Below are 26,525 nucleotides of genomic sequence, written 5' to 3'. Positions count from 1 at the left end.
CATGGACCAAAAGCAAGTAGTCTGCCTATCTCTGCTCAAGAGCTTTTTCTGGACTTATATCTGGCAGTCAAACAAAGGGGCTTTGTTTCTTCCCCTGAAGATCACTCCATCACTACTTAAAGCATGCTAGAAAGCCTCTTTTATGCTCAGTGGGCACCATCATACTCTTGTTAAAGACCATGATTCTGATACATTGTGTATTCTACTTTTAAAATCAATGGGAACTCTTGGTGATCAATAAAGATGGGCCTTCATTTTGGCAGGAATGACCAGAAGGTAAATAAGCAAGTAAACAGTGGTGACACTTGAGGGGAAGGAAGGGACTGTGCTCAAGGAGTTTGCAAGAGGAATCACATCTGAGCTGGAAACTGTTCCATACCAGCCTGCAGAGATGTCAAGTGGTATCATTCCTGGTTAGAAGAGGATGGGAGATAAACATTCCTTAAACACAGATATTTTGGGCAACATTTAATAACTTTAAATGCTTACTGGATGCAGATTGCTAATGTTAAGGGGAGGGTGGGTTCAAGATCAAACAGTCAAAGAGGTACCAGGTGTGAGTGGGAGGCATATCTCTGGTGTATATCTCCTGGCAGTGACTCCAGGTACAAAAAATGGCATTATATAGTGGAAGTATTCATGCATGCAATTCCATCCTCTTTTGGGGAAAAAGGTTTGGCAAAGGCAGCTGTGTATTCCTGATCCGCTGGAGCACTTAGGACTAGCATGCATTACATTCCAAACATAAATACAAAGGAGGTCTTGCTACTTACCTGTTGGGTTGGGATAGTTGATTGCTGGAAGAGGAAACAGAAAAACAAGTCAGAACAGCTAGTACTCCCTCAAATCACAAACAAAGTCTGAAAATAAAACAAACACATCGAGAAAGGTCATAGATGTTCCTAGCAACATCTCTGTGAAGCAGCAGTGCTTGGTGTCTGCCTTGGTGGTGGAAGAAGATGCTCAATGTGAATCAAGCAGTAACAGACTTTAAGAAAACCCCACCCAAGGGGTGATCCCAGGATTGCACAGGGGAGCCCTTATGGCAACCCAAGCAGTTTCTGGAGCACCACTGAGATAGCACTCACTAAGATACCAAAGCCTGGTATCAAAGAGGGTCATCAAACTAGTTTGAGACACTGTGGAAGTCTGAGACAACAGCTATGCTGGGGACACCAGACATCATTCCAGAGGACAAGAGGGTTTTGTGAAATCATGCAAACATACTAGGAGGGAGATCTGTACTTCCTGCTGAAATAGAGGGTCCAAACTTCTGAAGGGAGTAAATCAGAGGGTTGAGGGAATAGGGGGAGTTGTGAGCTGTTGGAATGCTGGGGAAAGAAGCATGGTCAATGTATATCAATGGGATGATCTGGGATTCAGGGCATTGGAGAGACCTACAGGTTTACTAGCAAACTGTGCATTCAGCTCTGGAAAGAACTGAAAATCCCTGAAACCCTCTTACTTTCATGGGCATGTGGCTAATATGCAGTGTCCAGTGACCGTCCTCTAAAATATGCCACTGTACCATGGCAAGCTGCATTGTGGCCTGATGGAGGAAAGGGGTTTTGGGGCTCTCCTGCCCACAGAGTGGAGAGTGTGAGTCAGAACTGCTTAGTAAAGGACAAAGACCCTCAGAGGTCTCTATCTAGTGCTCCGCATTGATGGCAACAACCATATTTTGGTTGTTGCTGTGACAAAATGTGATAGCACTGTGCCATCAAAACTTCATAGAGCAGAGAGATCCACCTAAGGGTCAGAGGAGACATCTAAGCATGACCATGTTCCTGGGCCGGAGACTCAGACCTGCTCTTTCAGCCAGGACGGAGGAGGAGACACCTACGTTCCATGTACCGGATGATGCGAGTAGCCGTATCTCCAGCCCCAAAGCTGGTGATGGGTGTCAGACGAACTTCATAGCTCTGAGGCACTTTCAGGTTGGGCAAGACATGCTCCAGCAACAGGCCTTTCTCCATTTTCTGCACAGGAATGAAGGTTTGGATGGTGTTTCTCTGAGCCAGCTGCATAGGAAAAGAATCCATAATGTTATGAAAATCCTGAAACTGGAAACTTGAGGGATCCTATCCACTAACACCCTATTCCTCCTCTTCCTATACAGACAAGTATACCTGGTTTATTAATGAGATATTAATGCAGAATTAGTTTGAAAATTCTCACCCGTGGTACAAAACAGTGATCAGGAGACTGAGCTCTCCTTGAAGGGAAGACTTGGGGTCGCCCTGACTGGGGGACACCTTGAACTACAAGTCCTGGAGCAACTCTAGGTTAGAGCCAATATCTCTAAGAGGGGAGGTGTGAACCCAACTCACCTCTATTAGTGCACTGAAGTCCTGTGCACACACAGCATGACATTTTGCCAAGATACCTTTCAGTTCACAATCAGTGCTGCAGAATTCATTCATCTGCTGCCTGTCTGCCATGACATTTAATGTGGTTCCTCGCTGGGACCTGTCTACTGCCATGCTTTCTCAGCACCCTTCAGAGACCAGAGCAAGGGGTCTAGTTCAAGTCAGTGGAGTCATTTATAGGCTTCCTCCTTCTCTGTTGCCAGCTGGAAGGAGCTGAACCTTGCTAGCTGAACATTGTTCAGTTTGCTAAGGCAGCGTGGAAATTTCAAGAAAACAATGGGGAAAATATTGTTGTCAAAACCACCACCACTAAAAATGATGAATTACGTGCCAGTGAAAATTCCCTGCCACAGTCATGCTTGCTTGGTGGGTTTAGGACAAGAATAAGAACTGCATTGTGAAGATACGATTTCCTGCCTGTGCAGTGCCTGGATCCTTGTGGCAAGATATTTTACTGGGGATGCTGGTCCTGATAAAAAGACCTTCAGCAGGGCTTTCCATGGCCAAGTGTTCACTGTCCCACTGAACTTGAATTTGGTGTCCCACTAAGCATTCCTCTGCCTCCAATATATCCTCTAGGCTGATAGGTTTCACTGCAAAGGCAATTCTCCTGACAGGCAGCCTCAGTGTTCATCATTAACTCTGAAGTTGCAGGATTATTGGAACAGAGACACAGGAAGGAAGGTTTACAACAAATATGTCAGGGTGGAGAGTGTGGGGCAAGCAGATGGAGTGAGGGCACAGCGAAGACCATCAGCAAGGTAGGGCAGAGGAACAATATAGATGTGGCGCTTGGCAAAAACAAGCACACGCAATCCCTCCTCTGCCTGCCTCCAGCCTTAGCATACATAACTAAGCTCAGACTCAGCAGAAATGGCTGTCAATAGAGAGCTTCCTGTGAAGAAGCTCTGCTTACTTCCAACATGGCCAGGACTCAACAGCCCACCTCCTCACCTGGGTTTATCTGTCCGTGGTTTGGACAGTACTCCCAAGTTAAGTGACCAGATCCTGCCATGGTACTATGTTGAGCAGGGACTGGCCCTTGGGAACGTGCTGCTGCATGTGGTTCTCACAGTGAACAAAACCTTTGTACCTGCCTTAGACTGTACCTAAAAGAGACCTTTGTACCTGAACAGATCAGGGTGCATGTTGCTTGAGGAACTGCTTTCTCCACTCTCCTTCTCCTCCTCCCTCTGGCAAGACGGGTCAGAGGGCTGGGAACTGTTCCGGTGCCTTCCCCTAGCTCAGTGCCTTCCCACAAGGCACCTGGGAGCAGTCCAGCAGCCAGGACAAGGACAGTGCCTCTGGGAACCAAGCATGAACTTGTCATGGGGATGCTGCCAGAATCCATTCGTATCAACAGCGCCCCATCTGCATGCATGCAAGCTGGGTGCTGATCCAATTGGCATGCCTACCGCTCAACCCTCCCATCTGCCAGCCCTCTGCATCACTGCTCTGCCAAGTGACAGCAGAGCTGGCCCCAGCAGCAGCGATCTCAGCTGGGATCATTAGCACCGGATCCCCAGTTATGTGGGAGGAGAGGAGGGGTCACAAGCCTGAAGCAGGAGCTGGAGCAGCACGGCTCCTGGCATGGGGCATTTTGGGGAGCAGAGTGTAACTGGGGGTCTGGCAGCAGCTCCTCCTCACAGGCTGCCCTGTGCTGGGGCATTGGAGAAGGCAGCCAGCAAACAGGAGGAGGTCAGGAGCCATTTCCCTCATCTAGACATAACCTTTAGAAGAGAAACAAAATGGGTTGTCAGAGAGAAGCCTGAGGGTGAGATTCAGACAGTGCAAATTCCACCTCAGCTGGGAGTTAGGTGGAATTTGGGTATCTAAAGCCTCTGGGAGCTATGTCAAATCACTAACTCTCCCACATCACTTAACCCAGGACAAACCAAGAAATCAGCCTCCTGTCTGGACTGCAAAGCTCCAGATCCCCTAATTGAGTCTATCCTAAGGGGCACATGGGTTTAAGCAAATAGATACCTGACTGCCTCACAGGCTTGGCTGTGAAAAAAGAAATTTGTAAAGGCACGTATACACCCCCAATGGGTCACAGCTGTCCTGCTTCCCAGGAGAGACCTGGATCACTAACAGGAGAAGTTGGGGGCTGGGCCCTGGCATATACCTCCTCTTGGGACTAGGAAAAGGTTTTGAAAAAGGGGAAAGCTGAGAAAAAGGGGAAAAGTTTTGCAAGGAGCCTTTCCTTCAACTAAATACTTCGGACTCACCTCTTCTCTCAGCCTGTGTCCTGTCTCTGTTCAACCTGCAACTTGGACAGACACGGCAACTCGCTGCCCTCTGCACATCCTTACTACAGTCCTACAGTCCTGGCATCCAGACAGAACTGGCCCAGGACGTCTTTGCAAAGACTGGCTTTTCTGAGTGAAAAGCAGCATGGGCCAAATGACTCCCCTGGGCTAGCTGCAGTGACCAGGAGAAAGGGACAGATGCTCTGCCAGCAGAGTTTAAAGGGCATGAAATCAGCACAAAGGAGAAAAAGGGTACAGCTCCAGCCAGCCCTTGCTGTGTGCATGTGGAGCAGGTGCCAGCTTGCAGTCACCAGCACAGGTCCAGCAGACAGAGACATTAAGACCAAGGTTTGGCCCTGCCCCCTCCTCCCTAAACATCCTTTGCCTCCCGTACTGCCAGTAGCAGCTCTGTGCAGACCTGCATGCATCACTCCAGCAGGAATCCATGTTTTAATCCTCTGCCTTAATAGCCCACAGTGCTCTCATTCTCCCGCTCTGTGTGTCCTCTTCTCCCACACTATCCTGGTATCTTCTTCCCTCCAACTCCTTCTCAGCCTCTTTCCTTCTGATCATGCTGGCCCAGTGCTCCAGCTTAATATTGCTGCAGTGCAGTTAATAAGGCAGAGGCAGGCGCAGAGGACAGTGAAAGGCTGGCCACCTTATTAGAGATGCTGAAGCCTCCGTGGAGGATCTTACACAACAAGCTCATTCATCATCAGGCTCAGGATGCTGCCAATGGGGCACTGTGCAATGCGCAGTGTCAGCTCTGCCTTCACCTCCCTTCATTTCCAATAATCAGAAGAAGGAGATGAACAGGGAAAAATAAACCAAAACCACTGTTTCCACCAGCTGGCTGTGAATACCACACAGGTTGCAGAGGGGAGAATGTTCTTGCAGAATAGGGTCACAAAAAACAGCTTACAAAGGGCAAAATCAGCCCTGCATGAGATGCATGTATTCACATGCACAGTTGGAACCTCTTTCCCCTGTCACTTGTAAGCAGTATTAGCAATCAAGGGAGAGCACGCTCTCATGCTTATGTGTACTCCAGGACCTGCAAACTAGATGAGTCCTTTCTTGTTCTTGATCATCACATTCTGTTGGTAGGTACTGTCTGCCCAGTCCCTTGTCTTACCATTTGAGCTGGCTTGTGATACATAGGGAATGCTTGTCCCACTGTGGCTGACTGAGTCTTCTCATTGTCCAGGAACACACAAAAACAGCCTCAGAGGGAAAAGCAGGATGCTCTCTGTTTCCATCCCAGTTGAGATGTTGTCATAGCAAAGGGGTCCAAAGTATGACACATCTATATTTTCTGTTTATGTAGGCTATTACAGGAAAAAAGGATGTTGTTTTCAGAGTGAACAATGTTTAGGCCAGTCACGTATTAGATATAGTAAAGCCAAAGGATATTAATAAATACATCTGTCCATAGTGTTGCAGTCCTGCTCAACAAACAGAACATGGGTTCACAAGACCACGATAACTTACCTATCCTGGGACTTGGTGTGACTTGCGTAGCTACATGTGTGGTCTCACAACTAGCTGTGCATTAAACAGCTGTGCATGCTTTTTTGAGAAACAAAATAGAAGGAAAACCTGTTTCATCATGAAGCCCCAGGGAATTGTACATTAAAATCATGCAGATTCCCCAGCAAGCTGATTGGAATAAAGGAACTGCTCTGCAGGCATCCAGCTTTGCAGTACTGCTATTCAGTATTGCTACTCTTACTTGTCCCGCTTCTTCAGCAACTTCTCAGCTCAAGGCATGAGTGCTACCTTTGCTTTCCACTGTCTCCCCTCCAAATCCTTTCCACACACACACATGCTCACTTTCTCTCCTCTTTTCTCAGCCCCATTCAAATTCCCCTGGCTGCTCCTTCCTGCAGCACAAATGAGATAGGGGTGGTTGCACTCCCTCTCCATCCTCACCAGCTAACTGCAGACATGGGCAGCTGGGAAAGCTCCCAGCTCCATCCCCAGCCATGCCGGCTGCTCCAAAGGAAGATGAGATGGCAGACAAAGGCAGGCTGGTGTGACACAGCCTTTCATGCAGGCTTCCTCCTTCTGACAAGCTCTTCCTTGCTCCTTCTACAGCTCCACAGAGGAGCACAACGGACAAAGACTGTCTCCAGCACATAGACAAGTAGGGCATGAGGCTGAGTTGTGTGCATGTCCTTGCTCCTCCTCTCTCATCTGCGAGTGTCAGGACACTCAGGAGAGTCAGGAGAGCAGCCATGTGTGGGACCAGAAGCCATGGAGAGCCTGGTGGTGAGGGAAGCCCTGGTTTCTCAAAAAGGTCTGAAAGAAGCATGGGGCAATAATCCTCAACCGCCCATGCAGCTGGCGAGCTGCAATCTTCAAGCAGCCAGCAACCAAGGAGGGCTTCAAAGCTCAGTGCCCTGTCAGCAGTAAGTGCAAGGGTGTTCATCTCTCTCATCTGCCCAGGAGAACAGCCAAGTCTCAGCCAAGCACCCAGTTTCTCATCAGGCATAGATATGCCTGTTTAGCATGGCCCAGGAGCCAGGAAAAGGTGACAACAGCAGAAAGGCACTTTTCCTCTGACAGACAATATCACTCAGGGTGTGAAAGAGCCTCCCATTTTTATCAGTTCAGCCTGTTTGCCGAGTCTTAGACATATTATACTGCTCTGCCCTAGAGTGCTACAGGTATCATCTCACATCAGATTTCCCCTGTGGCTGCGACTGCCATGAACTCTCCTCGAAAAGTCCAGCTAAAACACAGATGTGCCCTTCCAAAGTGAGGGAACAAACTGTTATCCTGAACATGATGGGACTGGCAGTGTTTGTGGCCTTAAACTGGTGACAGCAAGGAAAGATACTCCCAAGCACCCCATCCAAGGGGCTGGAAGGGGCTGAGCATTGTTATGACGCTGGTAACAACTCCTGGAATGAACATGGGGTTCTGTAATGCAAGATACCCTGCAACCTCAGCAAACATGCCTTGTCCTCAATTTCTGCCCCAACTGCACCTCCAAAGCTACAGGATGCCTTGCAGAAAGGTAGCTTCAAAGAGTTTAGATGCCATGGACATCTTAAAGTTAAAAAGCTAAAAGATGATGACAGGATTTGTGTGTGTCAGAGTTTACAGTGTCAAAGATGGAGAGCAAATTAACCAAGGGCCAGACCCTTTCTCCACTGCTGGAGAACAAGGGCCCAGGAGATGAGTTCCACAGGTAGAAATAAGATCATTGCAAATTCCTGAGGAAAACAGGAATGAAAAATGCCCTGAAACAGAGGCAGGAGGAGGGTGGGGACAGAGAATTTTAGGAACCTCTCCTGAACACGAGGCTCAAATATTTTCCACAATGATAGAAAAATGTGCCATTAATCTGGCCATTCATTTCCACTTCTTCCCATTCACTTTCTGACACTTAACAATGGATTATGATTCTGGTCCTTGATGTCACCTTGGCACCACAGAGCGGAGCAGAGGAGAATGGTTTGTCTTTGACATTGCAGTTGAACACCACAGATTTGATTCTTGCTGTCTGTATTTTGGCAAAGGGATAAATCCCCTCTGCATTGGCAGCCCCCTCCTATCCTCCAGGGGTTCAGAGAAGAAAAAGGATGGCCATGATCAGGGAGACAGCAGGGGAAATACAATCCTGACTGACAGAGCCCAGTCCCCTGTCACCACAGGGGCTACCTCTACTTACTCGTTTTATGAATGTACCACATCCTATCTTTAAAGCTGTTCCTGTTGGGCCTGCTCATACTGCTGGACAGCTGTTCCAGAGCCTGACCACCCTAATGTTCTCATTTCCAGCCTGAATTTATCCACAAGCAGCTTGCACCCAGTTGATCTAGTGCCAATATTGTCCTTTAGCTTAAATGGCTCTTTTTCGTCCCTGCTGCTTGAACCCCTGATGTTTTTATAGCCAGCAATCACACCACCTCTCAGCCTTTGCTTTGCTAGGCTAAGCAAGCTGAGCACTCTGTACCTCCTCTTGCAACACAGACTCTCGCTTTCCCTGATCTACTGTATAATCCTTTACTGCACGATCCCACTTGCTGGAGTTCAGTATCCCAGACCTGCACATGCAATGTGGTAGCACTTCTCCACTTTGCCTGGAAGCACCTCAGGTTTCACCTAGGAGTACATTTGCTCTTTCTTGCACCTGCATTTTACCAGCAGCTCCTTGAAGTCAACTCACTCATCCTCCACTTCAGTCATTTCCCACTGATGAGCTCTCAGCCTGTAGCAGATTCCTCTGATAGCACTCTCCACACGTATGACCTTGCATTTGTACCACCGCGTTTCGTCCCACCTGAACCACTCAAGTAGTTTTCCATCTTTCAGGTCTTCCTTACAATATCCTGGTCCTTCACTGAAGTGGCACTGCCGCCCAACCTGGTGTCAGCTGCACAAAATCGCAGCAGCACAATCCTAACAGTGGATTCTGATTTAACTGGCTGGTATCAGCCATGCTGAAGATGCCTGCCCATTCTGGAAAAGCCACTTGGATAATTTTTGGGTAGTGGAGAAATTTGGTCTGAATACGAAGACAGTCACTGTGATGTTTCTTTATAATCTCTCATCAAACTTCCCGTGCCTGTCAGGTTGGATTAAAACACTTCCCTAGGTTAGTACTTCATCACTACCTTAAATGGAAATAATGTTAAGCATTTACAGCATTTATTAAAGGACTAGGGTAAGTTTAAACTTTGATTGATTTCATTTTCCTTGCTTGATAACCATTACTCATTAAGGGTTTCAAGAGCAAATAATCACATTGCAAATATAAAGTTAGCGTTTGCCAGACAAGCACATGAGTGAGCTGCAATTCATGCCTATGTTGTTCATCAGTCAAGCACACAGGTTCAGATCCTGGGGTTAAGCAAGCAGGGACAGCCAAAGCAAATCCATCATTCAGTCTAAATGAAGAGCTCTGGAAGCCTTTTTGTCGTCAACTGTCCTTACCAGGAGGCTCCCTTTCCAGGCAGAAACATCCCCAGCTCCAAAGAGAGAAGGTACTGTGATCTTCAGCAGCTACCGAGAACAGCCTGAGCCATCTAAGCCAGGAGACAGTCTCTTTCTCTTGCACATGTAATCAGATGCCCATCCTCATTAGGTGCCAAGAGCAGCAGTTTACAGCTTCCCAGAGAAGCCAAATTGGTGCTGTCATGAATTACTGTGAGTGCTTGTTCCACACTCCTCGATAATGTCTTCCACTAGGGGCTGATCAGAAGGCAATATGTATTTTATTAGCAGATGTTTCCTGCTCTAAGAACAGAACTAATCTTCACTTTGTCAGGGAAACAGTCATGTAAAAACCTTAATTGAGGCACAGCATGACTGTCAACTTCACAAGCCATGGGCTTACTGGGGCACTGCAAGGCTGCACGTCCTGACGAGGGGGAGCCTAGGAGTTAAGAGAAGAAAAAGGGGAAACTAGCACTTGAATTTGGTGATGGGTGGGAAGGGAGGGAGAGCCACACACTCCCCAGGTTGTGCAAGGAGCTTATGTTGCTGTCACTGTGGTTGGTACTGAGCTAGACAGGTTACGTGTATGTCTAGCTATGCTTGTTATCTCTCTCCTACTGTCTCACAGCCGTATCTTCGATCCTGAAGGCACATGTGGTCCTTCTGTTCAGACTGGAAGCTCTGTATTGCTGCTGCAAGATCTTCCCTGTCTGCAGCATGGGCATAAACTGAATAAGGGACAATATCCTCATGTTGCTCCACAGCCCCCTCCTGCAAAGAGCAATAGTCTCTTCTGAGCCTTATATGTGAAAATCAGCACTGCTTGGTGTCTTATTGGATCCAACTTTATACCCATCCTAATCTCAGTGAGCACAGTCTCCTCTTCCATTCATTTCCTTTCACTGGACATGACCAGTACATGGCTATGCACACACTCTCAGTACTTCTGGCTCCAAGAAGAAAGAACAATCTCGCCCATGTTTGCCCAGCTGCAGTTAGGTTGAGCTCTGAGCCATTTTGTCTATAATATGGTTGTAACTTACCAAGGGAGAGATGCTCCAACAACCAACAAGAGTTGCCATCTCCCAGGCTTCTTTTCTTGAGTTCCCTACAGACCCCGGCAGAGCCCTCTGTTAGGGCACCTTTACTCTTAAAAACAAGTAATAAAGGATGGGCTATTGCTTACTAGTGCAGAAATAGCCTTTGTGTGGGACTCTGGACTTCCCAGCCTGGTAAGTGCAATGAAAGTATATAGTAAGTATCATTCCAGAGCCCATAGGCCACTACTAACTGAATTGCACTTGCAGTCCTTCCTCTAGTAAAGAAGAGGCAGGCAGCATAGCATATACAGAGAGAGCCATAAAGCCCTTCATGTTGCTTCATGAAGCAACATGTGCATGTGGCTGCTAGTGCAGGCAGCATGACTGCGTATGTTTCATTTCTTTATGAAACACAGTGAGAACATCTATCTAGTGCTCACTCCTGTCTGTTTGTCACTAGCTACGGGAGAGACTACATTTCTTCCAAACCCTTCCCCCCCACACTGTCCCCTCTTATCTCCAATATGTTCTAAGAAGTGAGAGCCTGGGAAAAAAACCCACAAAACCAAGAACAAAAGCCATAAAGGAAACAGAAACAAAAGAAAGAAGAGGTGGAAAATAGGAGAGGGATCAGGGAAGGAGAAGAAGGTGCACAAAGAAAAGACTCTGAAGCAGTAGGAGGAGCATGGGCTGACTACTGAAACAACAGATGAGCAGAGTAAACAGGAGGAAACTGCATCTGAGCCTATCGATAGTGACTCAGAAAAACTCAATAACTAGCATGTATCCCTTGAAGCCAGTGAAGGAGTGTGGATAAGAGATGCAGAAGAAGGACTTACTTTTATCTCTGATGTCTGGCAAGCACTTTTCATCCTGTGCTCAGCTTTGTAAAACACAAGCCAACAGCCTGCTGGATACGAACAAGCACAATGGTGTGAAAACAACATCTCAAGCCTGCGAGGCTGATACGAGGGGTATATTGGTTGGGGGAATGTGATTATCTCTTCTCTCACATTCTCCTTACCCTGGTGATAGGAGCAAGAGATAGATGAGATTTTGCTACTAGATGTGTTTTAAGATCATATGGGCCTTTCCAGTGATAGAATTTGTACTGTTCTCCTCAGGCACTGTAACTATTCTAAAACGGTCTAAAAGAGCTAGGAGTGGAAAAACTGTTCATAATTATTCCCTTGTACTAGGCAACATAAAAAAATATCTTGCCTTCTGTCTTGCACAGTCAAGTACTTGAATTGCACAAGGAGCAGTACTTACAAGAAGTGAATGTTAAGAAAATATCATTGCTGCAAAGGTGCCTTATGAATAGCAATCCACCTTGTAGAACTTTCAGCTGTCCTGTTTTGGGCAGGCTACTTATGTGTTGCGTCTGGCTGAGATGGAGTTTATTTTCACCATAGCAGCCCTCATACTGCTGTGTTTTGTAGCTCCATAGGTGTTGATAACACACCAATGTTTTGGCTACTGCTGAGCAGTGCTCGCACAGCATCAAGGCTCTCTCCAGCATTCCCTCCCCACCAGTAGGCAGGGGGTGAGCAAGATCCTGGGAGGGGACGCAGCCAGGACAGCTGTCCCAAACTGACAAAAGGGATATTCCATACCATATGATGCTTGTTCAGCAATAAAAGCTATAAGAAAGGTGGGGTGTGGGAGGGTACAACATTTGTTATTACAGTATTTGTCTTCTGGAGCAACTGCTATGTGTACTGAAGCCTAACTCATGGGAGGTAGCTGGACATGGGAAGTAGAGAATAAGTATTTTCTTTTCCTTTGTTTCTGTGTATGGTCTTTGCTTTTGCTTTATTAAACTGCCTTTATCTTGACCCACAAGTTTTTTTTTCTTCTCCATCTTATTTTCTCCACACCCCATCCTGCTGGGGAGAAGAGTGATAAAGCAGCTTGGGGGGCACCTGGCATCCAGACAGGGTCAACCCCACACACCTTACTTTGGATAATCAGAGGTGAGAAATGGTACCTTGAGACCAAGGCATCACTAACCTGTCACTGCTCATATTACCAATTTTCCCAACCAACTGATAACAAATGATCTGTGGACCAGGGATAACCAGCTCAAGAATAAACATGAATCACACTGAAGAGCAATTTATGAATATAAAAAACCAGAATTAGTCAGACTAATTCATTAGTTAGGCATCATTTGCTAAGCTTTCACGAGCAAAGGGAAGTCTCAATAGGGACATCAGAGATGTTAGGCAGACCTTAAGGAGGACACCTCATTCCATGGCTGCCAACCATTTCCACTGAACTCACCAGACTCATCAGTGCTGGTCAGGCCTGCGCCGTTTTCCTGGCCAGCCTTGTAGAAATCACTCAAATCAGGGCTAACAACCATGGCTGGGCAGACACCTCCGCCTGAAGTCGGCAATGGCCAGGAGGAAACTCCCTTCCTTTGCTCTGGGTGGAGGCTCTGCTGTTGCCAACTTAGCCAGTACAGAATACATACACAAAATGTGGAAAAAGCTCCTTGTTTCCCACCCACCAAACATCCAGCTGGATGTTTGTCCTGGAGTCTTCCCTTACAGCACAAGTAAAGCAGACCTTGTTCCAGCAGCTGGTCTCATTGACACATCATCCCCTGTGACAGATTGCTAGGGATGAAAACAGAGACGGCTCAACGTGCTGTCAGTGGCAGTGACTGATGTTCTGTCCCATTGTCAGGCAGCTGAGCACATCTGAGTCAGGATCCTGCCCTCTCCACTCCCAAACGCCTGTGGCAAAGTTGCTGCTTTACCCCCAGGGTGTGCCCAGCAATCCCGTTAAGCTTCAAGCACAGCTTGTCCATCAAATGCTATTGATCAGCCAGCTCCCCTTCCACCCGTGTGTGCCACTCAATCCCACCGCAAGTTCCAAATCTCTCTTCCTCTTGCAGCCTAAAAAGGCAGTCTCACCTCTCCCTTCTCTTGTTTTCCCTGGCTTTGCATCATGATGGCTGTTCAAATCATCCATCAAGAACATCTCCTGCTGACACACTGGCTTCTTTCTGCATCCTTTTCTACCTCTCTCAGGGCTGAGTTCTGCACAGCATCACATATGCCACTAGCACAACTGAAGGCAATTGACATGACAGCACAAATGTAACCTGCCTATTCTCACTGCCTGAACAAATGCTGAAATAAAGAAAAAAAAAAAAAAAAAAAAGGCATCAGTGGCAGAGATGGGAGAGTTAGACCTGAAAAAACCACCTTTTCCTGCTACACAGGACGTCTCAGCAGGCAGGCGGAATGGCGTTGATTTGACGTTGTCCCATAGGGCAGCAGCCTGTGATCAGACGTGAAACTGGCAGCCAAGGCAAGCAAAAAAGAAGACAGGACTAAAGCAGCTTTCTGACAGATGTGACTTACAAGCCATCTTACAACAGAAGGTGTACTTTGAGATTCAGTTCTGGGCAAAGAGTGAGAGGCCAAGTTACGGCAATCCCCAGTCCTAACACCTGTGAGACAGCAACAGTGCAGCCTGTATCAAGTGAAATGATGGACAATAAAGGGATGTGCCATTTGTCCCACCCTGCAAGTGTTTTTATCCATGCAACATCTTACATGCAGCCAGGGCCACCATCTGCTGCTTCATGGGAAGTCACAGTCCTTTCCTCGCTGCAAACTGCCAGGACTGTGATATTCTAACAGGAAGGTGGAAAGGGAAGGGGACTTGCCCATCCTGCTCGATGTGGCCTGCCTGTGCTCCCCACCGGGACATCAAACTGGGCTGTGCAGCTAAGCAGCCTCTCAGCAGGAGGATGTGGCTGTGGCACCACAAGCCCTTTTCCTTTTTTCAGGTAACACCAGGCCACTGTACCACAGGTCACATTTTATCCGGAGGTGAATGTGTCCCTCCCTACTTTACAAGCCACAGGTTCATCCTTTAAGCTTTCATCTTTGAGTACAAAAAGGACTTCGGACGACAGACCTGACTGCTTTTTAGCTCCTGCAGTGTGCCACAGCTGAAAACCCCACTGCAGCACTAGTGGGGGGAAACACAGGATAAGACCATTGGAGTTTGGGTGCCCCAGGGAGCCTTGGGATGAAGGCTACGAACCCAAGCCTGTCACAGCCCTCCTGAGGCGGTTACCTTGGTGATGGCAGCGTTGCCCAGACAGCATGTAATCCCCCGAAGCCAGCAGAATGTTAGCCTTGTTTGTAAAGCGAGTTCTGCCACCCCTGCCTGCCTTGTCCAGAGCTGCCTGCTTCTCTTGCCCTCGGCAGCCCCCCAGCCCCAAGTGCAGCCCTCAGGCACATCCCCAAGGCACTGGTACTCCATCTCCCAAGAATCTTTGCCTGAAGCCACAGTTGCATCTGCAGAAGAAAAGGGATTTTGTTCACTTCCCAGAGCACAGGGTTGGGCTGCCGCAAACGCACATCACTTTGCTGTTTTCATAGCCTTTCCTAACCTGGGATCCAATAAACAAGTGGGTTTATAGAATCATAGAATGATTTGGGTTAGAAAGGACCTTAAGGTCATCTAGTTCCGACCCCCCTGCCATGGACAGGGATGCCTTCCACTAGACCAAGTTGCCCAAGACTCTGTCCGACCGGGACTTGAACACTTCCAGGGATGGAGCATTCACCACTTCTTTGGGCAACCTGTTCCAATACATCACTGTGGAAAATGTGGGAATGATTCGTGTCAACAATCGGGAACTCCTTGTGACCATTGTACTTTGTGTGAGATACATAGAAATTATCCTGATGCTTGTTTATGTCAGTACAACGATGAAAGGGAAGAAGAAACAAAGGAATAATCCATTTACTCAACTGCTTAAGTGCTAGCATGGTTGGGCGACCAAGAGACACATCCTGTTACAGGATGTTGTGAAACTCAAGTACTGAGCAAATAGACATACAAGGTGTGGAACAAATAAAGCTAAGACTGTGGTTAAGCTTGTAACAAACGTCTGCCTGTTAATACATTACCAAGAAGGTCGGCAACCTCCTCTAAGAAGTTTCTTCACCAAAAGGAAGACCTCAGCATCAAGAGAAGAACAATGAAAAGAAGCCACGTCGGTATCCGGGTGAAGAAGACAAGGAGATTGGTTGAGACCCAGGACCGAGAAGTATAAAAGACTAAACCCCAAAGATGCCGGTGTGCATCTTGGGTGGAGCGGAGACTCCCCAGTGCACCCAGCGCTGCTTGCTTGTTGCCTCTTACCCTTAATCAATCTGAATAAAATATTTGGAATCAGTCATGGCTAAGACTGAATTTTTATAACAATCACCACCCTCACAATAAAGAACTTCTTCCTTATATGTAACCTGGATTTCTCTTGCTTAAGTTCGAACCCGTTACCCCTTGTCTTATTGCTACAGTCCCTGATGAAGAGTCCCTCTCCAGCATCCTTGCAGGCCCCCTTCAGATACTGGAATGCTATGAGCTCTCCATGCAGCTTCTCTTTTCCAGGCTGAACAGCTCAAATTTTCTTGGCCTGTCTGCATATGGGAAGTGCTCCATTCCCCTTATCGTTCTCATGGCCTCCTCTGGACTTGTTACGATACTGAGGCAGACAAAGCAATAATGCATGCCTCTGTCTTAGTTTTATACTCTACTTCAGACACTGACTACTGCTGATGATAGGAGACAAGCTTTGGGATTGGATGTTCTCATTCCTCATGAGCTGGGTGGATTAGCTTGTTCTAGAAATTTGTTCTACCCTAGCTGCCCAAACTCACTGTTTATTTTGTCAGAGGGTTTCTTACAAGCATTGTAAGATGCATCCAGCTTTACTAAGCTGGTTCCTCATGGGCCAAGGGCCTCACATATGGGTTCACCAAGCCACAGTGGTGCATGAATGGGGGAAGCACAGTGATGCGAGCCAACAGTGTTCCCAACTAAGCATTTACACAAAGGACTATGGGCTGGTGCACTGCTGCTCATCCTTCCTTCGGAGTGATACCATCCCTGCTTTGTGTGTGAAGAGAGTGAGACATGTCCCTGCCCTGTTCTTTGTGCCCTGGGAGGGGTGACCAGCTTCATGAGCTAACGAAGCCAAAGACAGACAGCAGTTGACAGATGCTGCTGAAGTGGGCTCAGAGGAGAGCAAAAGAACAACTCAGAGGCAGAAATGAAGAGATACAGATCTGCAGCCCATGGGCCTCAGCATAAACCTTCTCCTGCTGCGTTGCGATGGTCATCAGCGTAGTTAACCTTCCACTCTCATCACAATCATTAAATTCCTGCTAATGCCCCTGTCCTATGTCTGTCCAAACAGCTCTGTTAACTGCCACCTCCCTACATGGTGAGCCTGGTTCCCCACTGCCGCAGCTCTCATTAATGCTGCTCTGGCTGGCTGATGAGGCAAGTGGCAGCCGGCTCCAGAGCCCAGATGAGTTTTGTAGACAGCAGGGGATGTTTATCCAACATGGAGGGGATGAAAGTACAAACAAAGAGAGACCGTACAATTACTCACGCATCGCGCAGGGCCAGTCTCATTAAAGATGGTCTCCGTGACAGGAATTAATCTGAAGTGACAAGCCAGTGAGCTAATTTAGCAAATGGGTCTGGGGCTTGGCCCTGTGCAAATTTTAGGGGTTGCTCCAGCAGGTACAGCTGAGCCTGCTCCAAGGAGCGGAAAGGCAGGAATGTGTTAAATTGGATCTGTTCTGGCCTGAGCCTGTGTATTAGAAGTTATGGAGGAGACAGCAGCCTCAGGTCTCCTTGAGGGGCACAATGAAGATTAAACTTCTCTATTGCACCAATACCTTCTCCTTTCTCCTGCAGCCTCAGGTCACAGATGGGTTCCAGCTCATTAAGCGCATAGTCATTCTGCCCCTATTCCCTGTAACTGTAACCACCAGCCCAACTCAGATCTTTCCTCCATGAGGCAACCTGCTTGCAATATTAGATGGCTTTTCATTTCTCTTTAATGTTAAAGCAGAGCCCTGGGAGGGGGTAATGCACACAGAGAGAAACAAGCAACTTAAAAGGCTTTTTATTTTTTAAGCAAAGATCCGGTTTGGGGAGGCTGCTTTGAGTCCCCAAGCAATGAAAAATATTTTCATCTGGAGTGCAGTGCCCTGATGCCTTTCTATGCTATGAGAATATGTGTAATTAAAAAAGATGACCAAACAAATAGCCCAAAAGCCTCATGGCATCTGCCCGCAACTAAACCACCCAAGGCTGTGAACTCCTTGAGTTCACTGGCTAAGGGGAAGTAAGGTGACTGGCATTTTGATCAGTTGCCTTGGAGCAAGGAAGGAGAAACCTCCCAAGCTGTCAGGACAGATGTCTGAGGCCTCTGCCACTTCTCAGAGGGGACCTACTCCTCTCTGAATTGCCTCTTGAATTGAATCTGCTCCTCTACACAATGCCACTGCCTAAGCACACCTGACTGATGAACATTGGGAATTAAGAGCCTCTTTGCCAAGACATACATCTGAGGCTTCACAATGAGCTTGCTCCACATTGCTATCGTATGTTCTTTTCCCTGGGTCAGTGGCTCCAAGCTGTCAGGCTGTTTATTTGGTTTTAATCAGAACTTAATTCTTATTCTACTGGAACTGGTACGTCTGCTGTACTGCTCAGCCTGCTCCACAGTGGCAAGAACAATCAGCTCCTGTGATTGTCTCACTGGGAGCCCCCATGCATCCCTTAGGAAACCAAATTCCCCCAGACTGCTCGCAATACTCCCAGGAATGCCCAAGCCGAACCAGCCCTCAGAAGCTGTTGAACAGGAAGAGCTGGAGGAGCCACAGCATCAGCCAATTAATAAGCAGCACTTTTACTCTCACCCAGCCCCATTTTCAGCAGCTGCAGCAAGCAAATTTAACTGAAGGGCTCCCAGGTGCCTTGCAAAGCATCCTGCTACTTGGGGATCTTCACGTTACATATGCCAAGAGCTCTTCAAGCAACCCAGGGAAAGTGAAATGAAAACCAGCAAACCATTTTACAACCAGTGCGCATCTCAGCTCAGCAAGAGTTAATCCCCTCAGACAGCCCCTCACCACTCTGAGACTGCAGGCGCCTGCCACCACATTCGTTCATCCTTCAGATGCTGAAGAGCACCTGCCAGGACCACTGAGGCTGGGGAGCTTCCAGGGCTGGAGAAGAAGGTGGGCTAGCTGGCTGGGTAAGCTTTCATTAGCTTGATGCTGGTAATAAATCAGTAGTGTCTGGCTGCATGTAAGGCCTGTTTTATCTGAGGAGAACGTTCTACTTCAATCCTAGCTCTCTAGGGGGATTTTTGTACCCCTCCAGACAGTGCCTGGAAGGCAGTGTATCCAGGGAGGAAGGCACACAGGCAAACAGCAGCTCCTCATTCAGGCAGACAAATCCCCTTTCTTAAGAGCTCTCCAGTCAGCAACACTTTTAAGCTTTTGAGCTTTTCACACTTATATTCAGTAATGTCACTATGTTTTGCAGTCCAGTGGTGGAACAGCAGGATACAAAGCTTAGCCCAGGTGCCCCAGCATGGAGAAGGTGCAACAAGGCAAATAAGCCTGTGAGACAGGGAAGAGGGTGATGGCCCAAGGAAAATAGTGAGAGGTCAGATGTCACAAGGCTGCTTGGAGCCCAAGTGAGACATCATGGGCAAAACATCAGGAAGGCAGGACAAGGAGCACAGAGGCAAAGCTGGGAAGCAGCAGGCTGGAGATGAGAAGGGATGTGATCCACATTTCCATTTCATAGAAACGAAAAGGGCTCAGTGAGACCTCAGTATGGCACATGGAGATAGAGACCTCATCGTGAAATGCAAATGTCTTCACTGGAGGGAGGCAATGAAGAGGCGATACCATGAAAGCCTTTTCCAGAGTGTTTCCTACTTGTGCTTGATAAAAGCGGGAACAAACCTCCCCTGCTTCCTTCTCTCTCTGCCCTTCCTTATTCAGACCAAGGCCATCACAGTGGCACCTGTAGCCATTGCTAAGAGCCTGCCCATACATGAGACTGGGCTACAGCAGGGCCATGGTATAACAGTCCTCTAAAACACACTGCTCAATACTCAGAACTATGTGGTGATGCTGCAGTAAAACCATTAGCAGTAGTAACTGATGGGGGACAAACAAAATCAGGGGGGTTAAATTTGCATGGGCACTCAGCTTACTTCATGTCATAACTTAAAGCAAAATGAGATTTTCCTTTCTCTTGATCCCTGTCAGTAGAAGCTCAATGCAGAACAGATACAAGATTACTTCTGGGCACCTTGCAAAAAAAAAACCCCAAAACCCCTCAACATCACTGGAGAAGGATAAAAATCACAAATTAGCTCATGGAGTTGCAGTGCTGATAATAGCGAAACTTGGCTTAGAGGGAAGAGGTACTATGACAAACTGCCTTCATTATTAGAGGCTCCCCTGTGTCTTGTATTATTATTAAGCACTTCCAATGTGCTCTACGCAGTCTGAGCAACAAACAAAGGCTGTCCCACCCCAGAGAGCTCACAATCAAACAGACATAAAACTGCAGCCTACTGTGCAGAACTAGAGGAAAGAGACACTTGGATCTTTTTAATTATTTTGTTTTTTATCTACAGTAACAAACTTTTCCTCACAAAAACATTTGCTTCCAAGGCACCACTGAATGACAAGAACCACCAATTTTATGTGTCCCCATTTTTAAAAAATGTTGAACACAGCCATTTGCTGAGCATGGATGAAAGTGCCTTGTAATCCTGCTAGGTTACTGTGCTCTTTAAAAACACTAGACTCTTTTTCCCTAGCCTTCTTCAACCAGTCATCTCTTTAGATTCCCCTCAGTTTTCCCTCCTCATCCCGCCATACAATTTCTCTTCAGATTCAGAAACCTTGAAACCCACTTCTCTTCCCCTGCTGAGTTTACATAGTCTAAATAGCTTCATTACTGTGACAGTATGAAAGCCTTTCTCCAACACAAACAGCTGATGACTTTTTCCTGCAGTTCCTGCCTGAAGAGCCCTTCAGCTTATTCTCTTTATTTCAAACAAGTGAGGAGTATGGAATTCCACTTGCTTGAGTCTTTGGCCTATAGAATCTACAATAGCTACTAATGACCATGGGGTTTTGTTCACATTAAAACCCCATTCAAAACACTGAGCATGAACAGTCTGATGGGAGGCAGCAGGGCCTTGAAAGCCCTTGATTGTACCCAACACCAGGTGTAAAAGCAAATGCAGAGCTGTACAACTGGCCTGTCTCTTCCACTTGATGAGGAAGGTGCAAGACCAAGAGGATCTGGCAATTTCATCACCTTCAGCTCCTCATTGGCAAGAAGACATTGATCCAACTGCATCCTGAGAGGTCCTCTTCCCAAAGGCATGTGTTGAGGACTCCAGAAGAGCAGACCTTACCTGCCGGACTTCCAGGCGGTACTTGAGGATGGGATCCACAGCATCAGGTTCCTTCTGTGTCCACTGCAAGACGTATGAGTAATTCTTGGATTGCTTCTGGCTCAAGGTGGGGTTGGGAGTGTCATAGTAAAACTCTGGGCTGTAAGCCTTTGCTGGAGGGGAAAAAAAGAAAGGGGTGGAGGAAAGTAAAAGTGTGGGAAAAAGGGGAACACAAATTAAAGAGAGACACAGTGAGAGTGGAACAGCTCCATTTGCCCAGCTCATCCACTTGCCTTTGACATGATGAACACCTTTACTATTGCAGCTGGTGTTGCACTGATGCACCACCATTTTCTGTGAATCATGACTGCTTTCAGAGCCTAAACTACTGGGAAGGTTAGCAGCCCTGCAACACCAGTAGGGCTTGACTGACACCAGAGAAGGTGGGAACAACTTCAGTTCTCCAGCTGGAACCAGCTCTAATATTTTCAGTCTCACTTTGTAGTTCAGATTGAGGTAACAGCTTTAAACAGGTATTTCTCCTGTTTCTTCTGCTGCTTTACAGAGTCTCCTGCTAACAAACCGTGAGGAAAGATCATTTGGCCAGTAGGTCATAGGAAAAGTGTTATTTATCACACAGGGACCATAGCATTAAAAAGAGACCTTGCTCCTTCTGCATCTCCCCTGCCTTGGCAACACAGTGCTCCAGCCTCTTTCTAACATGACAGTCAACTCAGCAGCAAAGGGGACGCTGACCTCAGCCTGGGCAAAAACAGCAGGAGCTTTTGCAGGGATGGAGATGTCTCTTCTAAACCTACATCTCCCCTTAAAAACAGAGGGCAGCAGGAGGAAGGGGAACACGGGAGAAATTATGTACCAGAGAGAAACTGGACAGTTCAAAGAAGGGATTTCCTGTCATTTCCCCAGCCACTGCTGTCCTGAATCTCTGCCAAACAGAATTCAAATGCTGCTGCCATGCAGCCCAGTGGCTGATGGACTAATGCACAGGGCCCAGAAGCAACTCAAGATCTTACCCACAAATGGTTTTGCCCTATTTATAATTACCTTCATTTCACCCTGTGAACTTCAATTTTTGGCAAGTCCTGTCCTGGCAGGAGTTGGACCTGAACCAAAACTCTCCATTCTGGATTCAGGTCCAATCTGGACCTGCACAGGCCAGAAAGATGCCTGGGCAGCAAGGGGTGCTGGAGAGCAGAACAGGCATAAACATCATCTCCCCAGGCAGTTTGCTGCACCTTTCCACTTGAATCACAGGACCTGCCATTCTGTGTGGTTATAATTAGTCTCAACAAGATTCAATGTTTATTTTTTATTAACTCAGATGGATAATATTGATGTTTATTTCCAAGTCCTTTTTTTCTTATTATTTTTATTGACTTGGATTTTTGCACAAGCGAGAAGTTCGGAACCACCTCAAAGACTAATTGCTGCTTATTCAACTTGTATTGACTGTGGAAGTCAAGCTTCATAATAGATTCTAAAATAATATCAGAACTGATGATAATCATCCTCTTGCATGATATTAATTCCTTATTAATTGACTTCAAGATAGAAACAGAAGCTAAAAACCAGCATTCAAATAGAAATAAAGCACATCAAAATACTTCTGGAATTTCCTTTCCAGCAACTTTAACCATTGATGAAAAGTTCTCTCTTCTGCTTACAGCTGATGGGAAGAGCTAAAGGTTTTTCACTCCATCTTTCAGGGGTTTCCTGTGCTTGTGGCTAGTGAGAGTGCAGGTAGTGATCAGTATGGACTGCCCTGACAATTTGCTCAAGAGGAGGGGATTGGATGTCTCACTGTCCTTTCAAAACAGCTCAGAAAGTTAATCTCCCAACCACAGAAGAAACTAATCCCACCCTGAGCAGATTTATGTACTCTGTTTCCAGTATACCTGAACACCTCACAGTCACAAATCAGTCACTGCCTCCCTGTCAAATAGGAAGGTTTATGATACGTCTTTCATAGAGAAGGAACAAAAAGAGACTGTGCCATCCTCTGCTCGCACTGGAAGGCTGTGGCTGACGAGAATTACAACTGCAGCCCAAGCACAGCAGTCTACCTACTGGATTATTTTTCAGGTTGTCCTACAAGCTCAGAAGGTCTAATTGATTTCTAACTGCCCAAGACACAGGCAGAGACGCCTGGAGGTGAAAAGGTGCCATCAGATACCAATGCTGTGGAAATGGAGAAGGGAGGAAGGAGAATAAATGCTTGCTGCTTTCCCTATGAGTGCTTTCTAAGGATGAATGCTGCTTTCTGCTAACGGGATCGTATCTTGTGGGGCACAGCATGGCGCATCAGGTTGCAATGTATTTGTTACTACTTCCAGCAAGAAATTCAGGTCCTGACAGCATTCCAAAGCTTGCTAGGGATGCAGTTTGCTGTGGTGGCTGAAAGCAGGATATGGTTTGCATCACTTCGTGACATGAAAGTTGCAAGCATATGAAGAAGGGGTAGAGAGAGACAAAGTTCTCAAGCAAACACTTGTTCACTGCCAAACAAATTCCAGCAAATCCCAAGGCAAGAGAGCAAGGTCCTGAAAATGGACCCATAAGCGGTTTGGACTTCCTCATTTCTGAGCATCACAGAGTTATAGCATACTTGAGCTTTTCCAAACCCTTGGAAAGATCTGCTTCAAGACCAGGCCTCTCCGAATGTTATTTATTCTCCTTTGTTCAGCCCTGACTTGAAAAGTATTACAAATTGGTCCTAGACTGACAACCAGCATTTTGGCTGAATTTATGGCTTATTAAGGCAACTTCACTGGAAAACTCTTCTAGAAACTGGTGCTCAAGTCAATTCTGGGGTCACGGAAAACTCAGATTTAATGATAGCTAGAGAGGCTAGGTCGGATGTGTGGTTTTAGATCCTATAACTCTGCCATCCCTCTTTGCAGGTGCTGGAGAGGAGTCCTGTTACGGTGCCTACTGGATTCACAGAACACTGTGGCAGCAAATCCACTGAGCATAGTACTCACTCCCAGTTCATGTTTGTCCTAGCAGGCACCATGAAACACAGGCAGATAGCAGACGTAAAGAAGGTATAGGAACACATCTTACTGTTTTTGTTTGTTTGTTTGTTTGTTTTTAAAGGGAAAATTAGACAGAAACCTGTTTGGAGGATGTAGAGAGCCCTTCACTCCCCCTTGATCAATACCTGTCTACAACAGAGGTTGTCCAAGCTTGAAAGCTGGTGCTACAATGTACCAGTGGCTGGCACTAACTGCCCCAGGTCCATCCTAGATTTGAAGAACTGCCTGAATGATCGAGGCAGATCCCCCTGTTTGCTTATGGAAATTTATCTGTTCTGAGCACAGCACTATGTTCAGGAGAGGCAGTAGGGGCTGCCTGTACCGGCACTAGTTTACGGGAGCAAGCTTCCCCCCTCCGTGACCCCATCCAACAGCTCACCCCGATGTGCACTCTGTGACTTACCAGACACCTGGAAGAGGCAGATGGAGACCCCCACGTCGTTGGAAATGCTGCACTCATAGCTGCCGCTGGTCTCCCGGCTGACGCTGTCCACCTTCAGCTCTGAGTAGTCCTGCTGCTCGGCCAGCGGCTGCGCCAGAAGGGATCCGTTGAAGCGCCAGACGGAGGTGGCCACTTTCATGGGGCTGCCCTTCAGCATGGTGCAGCGCAGGGTGACGCTGCGCCCCATGCCCTGACGCACGTCCTGGAAGGGTGGCTCCACCACCGGGGGGACTGGAGACAGAACAGAGCAATAGACAGGGATGCCATCAGGTAACAGATACCTTGTTAAGCACAGTCACCACAGGGGTGCCTCTGAGGGGATAGACACCTAGGATTTCCACGAGGATATTTATTTTCTAGCAGGAGCCAGGCTTCATAAAGCCTAAAGCAGCAATAGTCATCTGACATCCCCTTCTGAGTGGGCTGGGGTCACCTCTCACATCCCTCCTATTTACTAGGTAGCGGTGGCCTTTAGCAGGTACTGATTCCACAGTGAGGCACAGTGAGGCACAGCTCAGAGCAGCTACCAAGCCCTGATCTTTCATGTGAGAAGTGCAACTCCAGCAGTTGAGTGCCACAGCTTGCAGTCAATCCTCAAATATTAATCAGAATAACCATGGTCCTCATACCCAGTATAAACTGCACTGCCTGAGCAGGCAGGTATGCTCCCAAGCAGCTACATTCATGTTCTTCTGGTCAACATTCGACAGGGTTATCTTCAGATGAAGGGATATGCACTAACTGTCCCCACGCAGGACAGACCTCAAGGGGTGTTAGAAGGCCTCTCTCAAATACATCAACACAATACATTAGAGACTGGCTACAGGGACTCTGGGTCTATTTTTACCTCTGGCAACAATTCCCTTACACTGGGAGGTGAGTCATGTGTCTCCATGTCAGCTTCTCTGACAGCAGTGAGAATTGTGATGTGTTGCCACCTCCTATGTAAAGGAAGGCTACTAAGTCTTGTTCTTTAGCCCTTGTAAAAATTCACAGGAACCTCACAATTTGGGCACTGCTGGGGCAGAGCAAGAAGACTGCTCTGGACTGGTATTGCCTGTGTTACCGCTTATTTGATGCAATGGCAGAGGACTTCAATCTTCACAGCCATCTGATGAACATGTTTCACTTACAGTAAACAATTAAAACACTACAGCACAGGAACAACCAGAAGCTCTCCCTCTAAAATTGAGAGGAACTTCCTGAACTCAAAACAGCTGTTAGCCTGAATGTAATGATTTATAGCACCTCCAGCACAATCACAGCTCATCTTCTCCAGGTTCAAAGCATTTCTCTTCCACAGAAAATTCTATGCACTACAGATCTGCAAAGCACCTGCCTCCTCTAAAGGTCCACAGAGCTGCCAAGAGCAGGCAGGCTCAAAGACCTGCAACACACAGCATCTGCAATACCATGGACACAGCTACACCAGGAACAACGGGTTATGCAGCATCCCTGCTGCCCTGAAAATAAGCATGCCCAGAGAGCTCCAGTACACCAGTCACTCTCCTCCCATGGCCTGACCCAGCAACACCCATCTACAGCTCCATCTCCATCTTCACCACAGATGAAGGCGGTGCATGCACCACCCCATCGGTCTGCATGCATAGTGTCCCCCCTCCCAAGGTCTGCACCTGAGGGTATGCAGTGCGCAAGCATCCCCTGCACCTGACAGCCCTTGTTTGACAGTGGCTGATTGTTTTCTAGGTACCTGTTCCCAACTCTCAGCCTCCAGGTCCTTGGCTGCACTTAAGTGGATTAAAAACAGCCCTTGACTGAGCTCATGTTGCCGTGCTGAGTGGCATGGTCAGCTCATTACAGATGGCTTTGCTAGTGATGTGTCTCTGCGGGTGCTCCAAGTGCTGACTTGCCTTTGGCTCACACGTCTCCCACCTCACGGTGAGAATAATGTGAGAAGTTGTTTGATTAGGCCTAGTGTCATGAATGTGTCATCTCCATCCCTAGCTGCTATCCCATTTCTTGGGTTACATCTGCTCCTTAATTGAAGCCAGTGGGGTCTCACATTATAATCAAGGCTAGCTGGTGATGGGGGGGGGGGGGAAATAAAAGGAAAAAAAAAAAAAAAATAGAGGGGAGAGAAAGAAAGGCGTAGAAAACGGCACAGCAGCTCCAGATGTATGCAGAGCAATCT

The 26,525-nt window shown here is 47.3% G+C and overlaps 1 protein-coding gene across 1 annotated transcript in view; it reads right to left on the bottom strand.

The window, feature by feature from the left end:
- MDGA1 (MAM domain containing glycosylphosphatidylinositol anchor 1) overlaps positions 1 to 26,525 on the bottom strand; it is a gene marked incomplete at both ends in the record, with an annotated part of 145,708 nt that overhangs the window by 28,003 nt on the left and 91,180 nt on the right. Inside the window, 3 exons of the mRNA XM_080616932.1 lie at positions 1,844 to 2,021; positions 20,897 to 21,048; positions 24,335 to 24,604. Coding sequence (XP_080473058.1) covers positions 1,844 to 2,021; positions 20,897 to 21,048; positions 24,335 to 24,604 — 600 coding nt within the window. The remainder of the gene's footprint in view (positions 1 to 1,843; positions 2,022 to 20,896; positions 21,049 to 24,334; positions 24,605 to 26,525) is intronic.

The sequence above is a fragment of the Psittacula echo genome, assembly GCF_963264785.1.
Source record: "Psittacula echo genome assembly, chromosome: 4".
Taxonomy (NCBI): Eukaryota; Metazoa; Chordata; class Aves; order Psittaciformes; family Psittacidae; genus Psittacula; species Psittacula echo.
The sequence above is the reverse complement of the archived record's forward strand: the minus strand, read 5'-3'. Positions and strand labels throughout refer to the sequence as shown.